Here is a 13,723-nt window from a genome sequence, read left to right as displayed (position 1 = left end):
AGCTATCACTTTTCACGCAGAAAGCGAATGATGCTCTCTCGGCATAAAGCGCTTGATCCTATAAGTGTAATTTACACGAAATGGACTTGAAGGTTTGAAAAAAAAAATCATATTCGTCTTATTGTGTTAATGACTGAATTATCTCTCTTTTAAGATGGAGAAAACGCCCGCCGCCTTTGTCAGCTACGACGTAGAATCTTTCACCAAAAGCACACCTCCAGAAATACCCGTGTACCGGTACAGGCCCAGCAACACAGCTTCCCTGTATTGTGTTACCTTCTATATACTGGCGCCCATCAGCCAGGTTGAGAGAGCACTGGAGACCATTCCCAAGACAGGTGAGCAGGCTTTCGCCATTCCCAGGGCAAGTCAGCTTATACCACACTTATGTAGTACAAGAGTTTGAATTATTTTAGTTACTGCACAAACTGATAAGCTTGATTGCCTGCTCACACATGTACGGAGTATTATTTTTTCACAAATGCATTATAATTATAAACTGTTTATTAATTTGCACGTTATCTATCTATTTATACTTTCTTTTCTGTTTTGTTTCAGATTGGTTTTCAGGTGCTAACAGATATTTCGTCATTTATACCGGGGTTCAAATGAATATCACCGACATGGAAAGAATCCCGAGTTTCCTAAAAGCCTACAATACCTTATTCGTATCTGCGAATGATTTGCACACGACTGCAGGAACCGATATAAACAGCTGGCCTCTCCATCTCTTCTGTGAGTAACTAATAGTAGCAGTAGTAGGAATGCTCCCATATTTCAGTGAAACTGTTCATTGTGCTGACAGATGCAAGCACAGTGATCAATTACAGATCAAGTTACAACTCAGCAGATTTGTTTTGTGTCGTATATATTCTATCTGTGACAGTGAAAATACTAAACATTTTGAGTAAATGAAAAGCTTAGATTTAAGCTCGTAAATAACTTACTTGAGTGTTACATTTTCAAATTACTGTATATATAGTTTTATCTTTAAATAATGTTAATACTGTTCGTTATGCGTATCATACGGGAAAAAACAAATTTCCTTTTACATCAAATGGTAAAAGTAATCTTAAAAATATATGATTTATACATTTGCGTCATGGAATTAAAATACAATTTCTATATGAAGAAAACTGCTGTCACTTCATCGAATTTCTGAAACGCTATCAGTGATAGTAGTTTGTGTTGCATTTTTTTTTTTTAAAGATTTGACACCACATGATCTTAAATTCTACTGACTAATATACGTACATTGTGAACACACACATTAAATATATATATATATATATATATATATATATATATATATATATATATATATATATATATATATATATATATATATATATGTGTGTGTGTGTGTGTGTGTGTGTGTGTGTGTGTGTGTGTGTGTGTGTATAAAGATTAAAAAAAGCCCATAAAAACGCTATTTACCCTTTGCAACCATATATTTCGGACACTTCTGTGTAAAATATTTTACCAGTGAACAAGGACATATATAGTGTCCGAAATATATGGTTGCAACGGGTAAAAAATGTTTTTATTGGTCTTTTTATCTTCATAGTATACTGCTGGATTACAGTAAAAGACATTCATATATACTAATCAGTATATGTGTGTGTGTATGCTAGAGTAATCTTGGCTTTAAAATAAAAAAGTGAAAGCGTCTGCACATCACAACTACATCATAAGACCCAAACCATTTTTTCCGGTTCCATTTCCCTGAGAAAAAGCCACACTTTTGACATAACTACAGCATCCTCTCTCTACCTTTCCCGTCCCCTTCCAGCGACCTGCCCATTCTGCCGGTCGGGTGAGCCGGAGATAATTCTCGGGAACCGTTGGAGCCCGAAACGCGGCCTCATGAGAGAAACCGAGTTGTTTCCAGACCTCTTCCGGAACTGCAACGGTCACGTGTTCAGGTGAGGCTTTGTTTGTCTGTGAGTGTCTGTACGTTCGTATTCTTCTTCTTCTTTAGTTTGGTCTTCAATAAGCGAGTCCGAGATGTCTCCCAAAGTTTCTGGCCTAGTGATCCTTGGCAGACAACAATGCGTCTGGTCACGATGGCATTCTTGCAAAATTTCGTGTGAAATATGCAAATAAATAGATAAATAAATAGATGAATAAATAAAGAAATGAATAATTAAACAAATAAATTAATTAGTTAATAAATATATAAACCTAGTCTCAATACTTTGTGATCTGTTGCTTTCATCTCACATATATGCTGTTGGAAACGTTCACTAATCCAGCCCACCACACTAAGAGCGATTTGTTTCTTTTGCTTTATGCTTCAGTTTGTGTTATTTAATAACGAATCCCAAGATCTCTGTGATCGTACTAAACGGAGAGCTACATTTACATTAGGTGCTTATGAACGTATAATAATAATACATCATTCGGATAAACAGAACAAAGGTACTGTATAAGGTAGGGAAAAGGAAACTCATTCTAACTAGACCTACCTTTTCCTCAACCGGTGAAAAAAAAATTATTTTCTCTACTTTAGGGGAGTCACTCTGTCCTTTCCCCCCTTCATGCACTACACGGAAGGCAACGCCACACACCGCATCGTCCTGAAGGACTGTTTGGACAGAAATATTATGCGGGTTATCAGCAGATACTACAACTTTTCATTCGACGTAAGTGACAGTTGCATATTCGAGTGTGAACCCACTTCCCTATCTATCTGTTTAGAATGAAAGGCAAAAACTGTCTTTTATGTGTATCTTTCTTCATGCTAAAACTGTTATTATTTTAGAATGGATGTCTTTCGTTTATTATTTTAAAATGGATGTCTTTCGTTAATATGTATTAGCAGAACTGATACATATTTTTGTAGTCCAATGTAAAGAATCAAGCAACCATTCATTCGCACGCACAAACACACACACTTTCGTAAACTCGCGGTTTCAATATCGCCATAGATAAATAGCTGGACACCATTCACCTAATTTGAAAAATGACTATCAGTTAAAATTTGAATTCAATAAAACAATTATTGTAATGGAATAGTATTTCCAGGATTACATACTTAAATAAACCAGCTACTTACGGATGAAAATACCTATGAAATTATCAGTAGGGATATTAATATTTGAAAAATCTGCAGGTGAAACTTTCAATCATCTATCAAAACTGAAAAGTTACAGTCTCCCTATAATTCTTCAAATCTACGTTATAACTGAACTGTGCCGTCACTTTCACTCGAAAATCGTTTCCTCTTCATCACAAAGGCATAAAAAAAAGAAAATATCGATAATTTCTTTACGTAATAGAATTTAAAAAGCCATTAAGGCAAATAATAACACCTTTAATGTTGGAAAGGTTCGTTTTTCAATAGGTCGTAAACCGGAGCACCAAGAGCCATTTCATTTCTTAATAAAGTATTCATATCACGCACAACATTGTCATTCCTAAACGTCAATAGACCTGTTTACCGTTACAAATTTAAATGCACATTTTTTCAATTCTTGGTTTTTTCTCATACACATTATATAGATATATATATATATGAAATTTTTTATCACACCGTGATTTATATATAATCATGAAGCTACAAATGTCGCTTAATATCAAATTTACGCTACCTCGGGAATATCCGCGGTGGGGAATTATCACCGAAGGGGAATTTATAAGTGATAAATGGACTGCATCTATCACTTATAGATTCCCCTTCGGTGATAATTCCCCATCTGGGATATTCCCGAGGTAGCGTGAATTTGATATTAAGCGACATTTGTAGCTTCACGATTGCATATATATATATGTGTGTGTATGTGCATATAAATTTATATACAGTATATATACCGTGCATCCAACACGGATAACCAGTGCTCTTACCACGGTTCTTACCTTCGAAAAGACCACTGTACCTTTCCCAGCTCTACGAACCGGCAGATGGCCAGTGGGGATACCAGCTGGACAATGGTTCCTTCACGGGAGTTTTGGGTGTTGTGCAGAGATACGAGGCCGATTTCTCCATGGATATCTCCATCACAGCCGAGAGAGAGGAGGTCATCGATTTTACCATCGGATTTCATTCGGAACCTCTCTCCTTCGTTACGAGTAAACCGCAGGTAAGTTAGAGCTAATACAGTAACGGAAAAAACATATAATATATATATATATATATATATATATATATATATATATATATATATATATATATATATATATATATATTAGGATGCCATAACAATCACATTTCCCCTTGACCCAAAATGTAAATAAAAGCAAATTGTTGAAAAACTTTAAGCTTCTGAAAGCTCAGCATTTACTGTTTAACGATCTTTGTGGATTTATATTAAAAATGATGACTGTAAGCTTAAGCATTAATTTAAAACACTATTTTCAAATGCTTAGGACGTCACTGCTCTCATATTCTTGATCTCATAATCGTTTTGCATTATGTCTGCGATCTCTGTTTCCAGCCCCTTCCCCAGTGGTTGGCTTTGGTCCGTCCGTACAAAGAGTACGTCTGGATTTGCTTCATAGCAACAGTGGCTGCGGCAGGCCCCGTTTACTGGTTTCTTCACAGGCTGGCCGGAAGTAGCCTGTCTTTATTCAAATCTTCGTTTCAGATGTTTGCGTCTCTTTTCAACCAGGTAACTAACTGCCATTCGCTGTAAATAACCAACTAAGCTTCACACCAACTACGTCAGTGCTGATTATTGTGGATGCCATTGCAAGTCAGGCACATGAATTTTCGTACGACTGCCGTCGACAGTAACAAACCTTTCTCTCTCTCGCGCGCGCGCAGAGTCTTCAGTGGCCCCAGAAGTCAAGTGTTAGGATCTTTAGCCTATTCTGGATACTGTTCAGTCTGTTGGCTACCGTTTCTTATGTCTGCAACCTGACGGCTTTCCTAACTGTGCCAGCACTCTCCCCCACAGTAGATAACCTGGAGGACCTCTCTCACTCTTCCTTCGTCTGGGGGATCAACGATTACGGTGCTGCCGACTATCAGCTCTTCAAGACTAGCAAGGTTAGCGTTAATGAATTTTGTTCTTGAGCAGTTTTTAATCAATGGAAGGCTAGAAATAGGCCTACATACTGTGTCCTCGGTCTGCACGAGTAAATGTTTACATAGATATGTGTGGCCTTACATTTTCTTAACTTTAATATATATATATATATATATATATATATATATATATATATATATATATATATATATATATATATATATATATATATATATATATATTCTCATGATATTGTTTTTAAAATTTATATCTTTCCATTGATTTTGATATATTTACTGTTCTAGTTATAATGTACTCTGTGTAATGATGATAGTTGTTGAAATATCACATGTAGTGTAATGTCAGATCTCACAAGAATTAATGATTTAGATAACTTAACAGCATAATTTAGAATTAATAATATGTTTTAATAATAACGTAGTATATAATTGCGTATTTTGTCTCCCAGCTACATGTGTTCAGTGAATACTCTGTTTTGCTTTGAGTGTCAACACGAAAGATAACGTGTAGACAAGTCAGGGTAACAGTAGGTTGCTCAGTTCTGAAAACCAACTTTGGTTCTTCGTCTTGTTTTAAAAACATGCCATTTATGATTAGCCAGCTGCAGTCTGTTTTGATCGTTTAAGATTTTGTTAAAAGCTTTGTCCCATACGATTTTCTGGTAAAGACGTATACGTTTTTGAGAAATACGAACAAGTTGTTGCACCAAAGCATATGGCAATTGCATTATGTTTAAGATTACATTGTTCTGGTCACGAACTGTTCTAATGCACTAGTTCTGACCCCAAAACGTTTTGCTCAGGAAGTGACGTCATCTTCCTTTTCTAGAATTTTATCTTGTATATCATTCCCAAAATGCCTCAATAATGACTTCATCTGATTGTTTCATTTCTAGCTGGAATCCTAAAAGTTTGTTCATTCTGATTTCAGAGACTTTTCGTGTTGTTCCCTCTCTCTCTCTCTCTCTCTCTTCAAAAGAGAGACCTTTCGTGTTGTTCCCTCTCTCTCTCTCTCTCTCTCTCTTTCTTCAAAAGAGAGAAGTTGTTAACGTAAAATATTTGTGCAGTCATTGATTTTAGTCTTATCTTTTGAGATCTGATAGTAGTAAAAGTATATGTACGTGTGACAGCGCCTATCAAAAGTGTGTTTTGTGAATTTCAAGCAGCTGCATTTGGAGTAAATTTTGTGAAGGTTTTCACATGCTTGTGTAAAGTGTTAATTTTACTTATTATTACCATGGTATAATAAGGTGTATTAAGGGATTTTTGCCTTAGTGAAATTGTTTGTGATAAATCTTTTGTGTATTTGTGTGTGTTCTTGTGTTTGCAATCTCTTAATTTTTCACATTTTATATAGTGATGATTTAACATTTATTTACTTAGCATTTTACATATTTCTTGATAATTTAACATTGCATATTTGATTTAATTTTCAGTTAATAAGATTTTCTTTTCAAATCTTAAGTATTTCAGAATAGTTTAAATTTTGTTTGATTCATTTAATTTCTTGATAAGTTAAAGTTGTTGTGGTTTAGTTTTGTTTAATAATTTGATTCAAGAATTAATTAAAGTTTGTGTTGATTTCAAGTAATAGTAAATTTTTTCTTTAAAAGTGAGATTGTGAATTTTAAATATAAATTCTGAATTTAAAAATAAATTTTTGAATTTAAAATGTTTGAAAATGGTGTTTCCTTTATTGACCACCAATGAATAGGATCAATTCATAAGATAAAGTGATAAACATGTTTTGTTCCTTTAGTTTTGCTGAAGTGAATTAAGACCAGGGAAACAGTTCAAGTTGTTTGATGGAGTGATGCCCTTTTACCTTAGTATATTTCTTGTTTAATTGTTGATGCCTCACACTTGTTTTGATAAACTCAGTCTGATTTTTTCACATGATTAATAAGAATTTTAAGGGATCACTGTTGCCTTTAGAGTAGTCAGTCATAATTTTATTGTTATGAGAGTTCAGGTATCTCGCTGAAGTGAGGAAAATTTTTGAATTCTATGATTAGTTGTGTAATAACCAAGTACTTGGAACACTTCATGACAATATATCTATATATATAATATATATATATATATATATATATATATATATATATATATATATATATATATATATATATATATATATATATATATATATATATATATATATATATAATAGGTGATGCTAACCGATGTATAATAAACCATGTCCTGTTTTCACAAATATCGCCAGGCTCCGCTGTACCAGAGAATCTTCCGGGGCCTCACCTTTTGCCCATCGCTGGTGGAGTGCGTTCAGAGGACCCTGGATCGACGATTTGCTTTCATTTCGTGGAGGACGTACTTACGCGACGTCATCGCCATGAATTTTACGGACAAGAACGGCTACACTCCCGTCTACCTCTCCCGGGAGAGCTTCTGGCCCGGCGACATAGGATATGCTATGCAGAAAGGATCCCCCTTCAGGGTAGGCTGCAGAAATTGTGAAATGTGGTCGCGACTATGCTTGGATCTTTTTGCGTTTGATTAATTCGGTGTACTTGTGTAATTATGAGAGTTAATATCTGTTTCACTATTAGATATAAAAATCTAACGGTACTGCCTTGCACACATGTACTATGCACCTAAGATTGTAAGAAAATAAAAATAAGAAAAACCTCATATATCATATATATATATATATTATATATATATATATATGTATATATATATATATATATATATATATATATATATATATATATAGATATATATATATATATTATGCTTACTCTATTGCTTCTTGTGCCCACTCTGATCCAGTTTCAAATCTCTAAAACCATCAAACCGCATTGCACCTAAAAATACACCAAATCTTTTCCCCAACAGCAAGGATTCAACAAAATTCTGAGGCGCTTAATCGAAGGAGGCTTAATGGATATGTGGGTGACAGACCTCATCCAAAAACACACTCTGGAGACTCAGCGTGCAGAAAAGGTAAGACTACGTTCGCCCAAAATAGAATAAAAAAAAATCTAAAATGTTCAGTTGCAGCTACGTGACCTTTAGAAAGCTGTTTCTGGCCTGGTTACTTCATTCAAATAATTTTAACAGAAGAGAAAGATTATCACTTTATAAATATTCTCCATCCTTACCTTTCTCAAAGATATTTTCTTTTTATTAAAAGGTCCCTTTTGTAAACTATCTTTGTATTTCGGTCATTTTATCTTGGCCAAAATTCTGCTTCATATGAAACATCCACACCAAGAAAAATTGCTCATTTATGAAAATTCTCACCCACAGTTTATATACTGTTCATTTTATACCTGCTAGCCCCCATTTTTTTTTTGTGTGCAAATTGACTCTTCCTGAAGTCACCCCCTCATTGCTTGAACCTTCCCCCATCTTGGTAACAGATCCGTTTTATTTTGGAATTAACGTTGCCTATCAACGATAACAATTTCAACTCTGATAAAGTTTAGGGTAAACTTGCTTGATTTGAAACTCACACAGTGTAAGCGATGGTACTAGACATGAACCAAAAGTTCGTTTAAACCGCTTTTTGGTTACCTCTCTTATCTGCCAATCACTATGACACCATAAAATTAGAACGGTCACATTATTTCTGTCAAAGAAACAACTATTGTCAAAATAAGGTCTGAGTCCAAAAGTCCAAGTCAGATCATGTTCATTTGCTCAGGCCAAGGCTGCCGCCAAAGGGGAATCGGACGGAGAAGTCGACTCGGTTTTAAAGCTGACCTTATACCATCTGCAGGGAGTCTTCTTCATCTACGGCGTCGGTCTGTTCCTCTCCGCTTTTGCGCTCTTCTTGGAGCTGATCGCTCATGGAACCAGTAAGATAAACTGAACATTTAGATGGAAGAGCCACTTATCTTGATAGTGATAACGAGAGATTCATCCCTTCCATTAATTTTCAGCTATGTAGCCATAAACATGTAAACCAATGCCTATAAGAACTATTCATAATAACCAGTTATTGTTGCTTATTATGCATTTTATGCCACTTGTCAAAATGGACGAAAATTAAGAGAGGCAATGTTGCAAAAAAATATATATAGTAAATAAATAAATAAATAAACCTATAAGTCGTTTCACGATTTTGACAACCTTCGATGAACTATAAAACGTTTTACTCATCAAGATTTTTATCATCCAGGCTAATAAAAAATGTTTTAGTGCCTGAACAAGATTTTGGCTATTTAGCCAGTCAACATGGTCTTATTTTTGGTATGTGAACAGAGTAAAAGTGTCTGATGACAATTTCTCTCCCCAGTAGTCACAGTCTTAATATCTTTGGTTTCTCTCCCAGTAGTAAAACGGTCTTAATCAATCACAGTTTCTCTCCCCAGTAGAACCCAACGGTCTTAGTCAATAGTCTATTTATCTTCACCATGTTCTGACGTGGAAAATGAATTTGACAGCCTCTTCATGAGGAGCCAAGCAAAAACGATATATCAAATCTGCAGACTGCATGTTTCGGCCTGTTACCGCTGGTCGCCGACAGGAATATTTATCTTCTTTTGTTCGTGTTTTTTTTTTTATATTAATATCTTTTGTTAATGTTTATGATATTTATCGTCTTTTGTATATGATCTTACGGCTATCCACTATAGGCCGTTTACTAAGCATGGCACCCATTGTACAATAACAAAGTAAGAGATTCATGTTAAGTACCAACAGCCATGAAAAGCATGCCATACAGAAATTTTAAGGGAGATGGAAAGCATGTAACCTTTGCCTCCATATGAAGTGGTACCCATCCAGCGAGTTTGGAAACATTTCGATCTGACAATGGATTTCAGATAACATTCATTCTTTTTTTGACAACATTTTCGTCTTTTTATAAGGTAGCAAGAAGTGATGAATTAAATGAAAATGGCAGAATTTCACCTTTGCAACTTACTGGCTGCTCAAGAGCTAGACATGAGCTGGTCAAGTCAGCTTAACTCAAAGAAGGTCTCTTGCCAAAACGACATTGTTGGTCAACTCGTCCAGTAAGTAAACGCACAGCCAACGTAAGGGCACTGACGTCTTTGTTAATATTGACAATACCTTTCCACAAGTGTCCTACAGATGCACAGAATATACGCCTGCCATATGAAATGGCGGATCCTGGATTCACTGCAACAATGTGCCCAACCGACAAAATGTACCGGAAACAGAAGTCTCCAACAAACAAAACGCACTCAGTTTCCAGTAAGTCAAATGTCGGAAAGGGCAAAATGCACCTTCATCCAAAAGAACACAATGTACCTAATATACCAAAATAAATTCCCAAATGATAAAGTGTATCTAGTATACCTAATGAATAAAATTGTGCCCAATAAATTTGTTGGACTCCCAAAAAACACCAAGTGTACTAAATGAACCAAAATAGACCCAGTGAACTAAATGAATCAAGTGGACCAAAATATTTCTATGTGAGCCAATGGAGAATGAATCTACTAGACCAGCTATGCAGATACTGAGAGCATTTCTTTAACGATAGACGGTGAGCTGACTGATCTTGAGAAACAATAACTACGTAAAAACGTTAGACTTAGCCTAAATACTCTAGATATGTGAATACAAATAATGACGAAAAACAAAATTGCAACAACCAATGCAGGTATCAAAACCGATCTTGGGCTGACACTCACTGTTTATCTTTTTTTTTTTTATTTATTTGCTCATTTATTATAGTGTTAAAATTCTGCGCTGTCTCAGGAAAATCAAGCTGTACAGATCTCAGTTCATGCTGATCTTCGGAGTGATGAGAAGTTCAGCATTTTCTTCAGAGATGTTCAAATGGCAGCAAAAGACAAGAGGAAATAGAGGAACCAAAGTTACCAAGAAGGAGACATGTACCCGAGAGAGTTTGATGATGGCAGTGCAGCAGAACATTTCCCATCAGTATTATGAAGTACAAGGCTTGATGAATCGCGAACTCATTGATCGATTTCAGAGTACCAGCAACAACATTCTTCATGAAATGGAAACTATGATAAAAACATGAGCTAATGGAGGTCCAGCAGAAATACCAGAGCCACTGACCATGTACGCCAAAGGCACTGACGAAGAAACTTTACCATGAACTGGCCATGCTAAAACTCTTTGCAAAGTTGGAAAAAATGGTGGTCCGAGTAAGGTGACTACAGTTATTGATGCATTACAGTCACTGGAAAATAATCCTGTTGCTGCTGCTATGGTCTCTGAACTCGATAAACTTATAAAGATTTGCCTGACCGTTCCAGTAACCACAGCCACACCAGACAGGTGTTTCTCAACTCTCACTAGGATCAAAAGCTTATCTTCGCTCCACTACGTGTCAAAAATAGATTAAATAACGTCTTACTCCTACATGTCCATAAAGGGTTAACAGATGATCTAAATACAAAGATTGCCATAGATTTTATCAAAAATAACAATATTAGACTTCAGTTCTTTGGACAGTTCACCTAGATTAATCCTTAGCTCTACATATATGTGTTATTTTGCGCAATAATGATCGTCGCTGAAACAACTTAGAGATATTGCATATACCACTGTATAAGGACAACCTATTAATGATCATACTTGCTGCGCCAGAGATTGTCTTTTTTTCTTAATCATGAATTTACTTCCTATATCTTGGCAACTTTATCTTGTCCCTTGTTACTTTTTAAGCGGTTCCTACGCGCCTGGGGTGAGAAAAAGAGCTACAGTGAAAGTTGCGTGAAATTGTTTCAGTCATTATTGACAATTACATATAAATGCCTTCATCGTTGTGAATAATGGAGACAAATACACAAGGTTAGTTACATCTTTGTTTATTGAAAACGGCTCTTTATAGCTGCTTTTACTGATAATGAGACCAATGGAACAGTGCTGTCTGCACACATTATATGCAATAGGACGGACTATTTATTCAAATGTACTGTTTTTATAGTCGTTCTACTATTATTACAAACACTGTCACATCAGCATCTGCTAAGGAACAACGATTCTTTATCTGAGTTGTACAGGAAACCACCTTATCTGTTTTGGTGCGTGAGCGCAAACGGTCGAGTGTTGTGTTCCTTTTATCGGAGCATGTCAAACATTCTTCCACTATATATGGTTCCTGATTCCTCCCTCACAGCTCGCTCAACGTAACACCTCAAACGGCAAACTTTCTTTTTGGGGTATGTTCAGTGAGAAAATAGGAGTCTGTAGTTGTATATATATATATATATATATATATATATATATATATATATATATATATATATATATATATATATTCTTTTCAGAACGCACCTCTTCATTTCAAGGATCTCTCCAATATCTCCAATTGATTTTCTCTTCACTTTCTCTGTAAGAGTTTCTTGTCCTGATTCCACAGTATTTATGTCTGTTTCATATCTGTTGCACTTCATATTTTGTAATCTGTTGGCCCAGCGGTTTTTATGTGGAACTTTTAATCGGTAATCCATAATTATTTTAATAATAATTAACTTTTCTTTGGATTGAATTATGCTCAGGAACAGCCTGATTATCTTATATTTTACCCATCTTGAGAATGTCATATCTCTGATTCTCAGCCCCCAGTAAGATGAAAAAGTACAAGAATGTTTTCTGCTCTACAACATTAGGTTATGTACAAGTTAGAACAACCATATAAGTATCAGTATAATAACACCAACTGTTATCTAGTGAATTCAGAAGGAAAAAACTCATAAATAGCAAACATCACAGAGAGTGAAGTCGAGAATGCTATAAAGAAAGGAAAAGTAAACAAAGCTGCAGGAAAGTCAGAGGTAACGACAGAAATGATTAAAGTTTTGGGAAATCTAGGGAAAGAGTGGGTGCACACACTATTGGAAAAGGTTTGGGATGTAGAGGAAATGCCAAGGGACAGGAACGACAGTTGGATGATTAAAATGTATAAACAAAAGAGAGACGTGTTAAACAGTGGATGCTATTTTTTTTAGTAAGACAAGTCCAAGAGAAGTCTCTAGAAGAAAACAGGAAAGTTTACATGTGTTTTGCGGATCTTGAAAAGGCATATGACAGGGTATGCTAAGGTTGGTGAAGGTGATGTATGAGGGGGACAAGACCCACTGTACAGACAAAATATGGGGAGACTGAGGCATTACCTGGGGAGCTTCGCCTCCATCAGGGATCAACTCTGAGTCCATTCTTGTTCCTTGTCGTTATAGACACTTTTAGACAAGAAAATGCCATTGAGGCTCAAAATGAAGATTTATAAGATAGTTATCAGGCCCGTACTATTATATGTGGCAGAAACTTGGGCACTTAAGAGGAAAGAGGAGGGACTGTTGGAAAGAACCGAGATGAGGATGGCGAGATGGATTGCTGGAATATCACTACTGGAAAGGAGAGAGAGAGAGAGTCAAGATATAAGAAAAATGTGTAGTATATGTAATGTCAAGGAGAAGGCTTGGGAAGCTAGTCTGAGATACTAAGAGAGGAGGAGGAACCAATCAAGAGAGCCAAGAACACGCCTGTGATGGGGAGGAAAGTGGGACGTCAGCGGATCAGATGGATGGATGTGGTGAGGAGGGATATGGGGAGGTTGGACAGGGGGAAGAAGATACAAGAAACAGAAATAGATGTAGAAAGTTGACTCGAGTGGCCGACCCTGCTATACAGTGGGACTAATAAGGCTGAAAGAAGAAGAAGAAGAGGGCCTAGTGCACTACAACTAGTTTATCATGTATGGAAGTTCAGAAGTCCTTTGAATCTAATACAGTATAAGCTGAGGAATTATCTAAACAAGTC

At 35.9% G+C, this 13,723-nt stretch overlaps 1 protein-coding gene across 1 annotated transcript; it reads left to right on the top strand.

Annotated features, from left to right (window-relative positions):
• Window positions 1-29: 29 nt before the first annotated feature.
• On the top strand, window positions 30-8,968 carry LOC136854231 (glutamate receptor ionotropic, delta-2-like). Its single transcript, XM_067130583.1, has 10 exons — window positions 30-338; window positions 559-735; window positions 1,793-1,925; window positions 2,513-2,645; window positions 3,888-4,082; window positions 4,437-4,610; window positions 4,766-4,990; window positions 7,215-7,448; window positions 7,850-7,957; window positions 8,661-8,968. The coding sequence occupies exons 1-10, from the start codon at window positions 155-157 to the stop codon at window positions 8,826-8,828; spliced, it is 1,731 nt and encodes a 576-aa protein (XP_066986684.1). The 5' UTR covers window positions 30-154; the 3' UTR covers window positions 8,829-8,968.
• Window positions 8,969-13,723: the final 4,755 nt, after the last annotated feature.

This window comes from Macrobrachium rosenbergii, chromosome 28 (genome assembly GCF_040412425.1).
Source record: "Macrobrachium rosenbergii isolate ZJJX-2024 chromosome 28, ASM4041242v1, whole genome shotgun sequence".
Lineage (NCBI taxonomy): Eukaryota > Metazoa > Arthropoda > Malacostraca > Decapoda > Palaemonidae > Macrobrachium > Macrobrachium rosenbergii.
Note: the sequence above shows the minus strand (reverse complement) of the source record. Positions and strands in the feature narration are given on the sequence as shown.

Excerpts from the sequence above, each read along its gene's own strand:
- LOC136854231 (XM_067130583.1), top strand. The coding sequence starts at position 155 with ATGGAGAAAACGCCCGCCGCCTTTGTCAGCTACGACGTAGAATCTTTC. Across the intron at positions 2,646-3,887 it reads ACTACAACTTTTCATTCGAC|CTCTACGAACCGGCAGATGG; the intron begins GTAAGTGACAGT and ends TACCTTTCCCAG. Across the intron at positions 4,611-4,765 it reads TTGCGTCTCTTTTCAACCAG|AGTCTTCAGTGGCCCCAGAA; the intron begins GTAACTAACTGC and ends GCGCGCGCGCAG.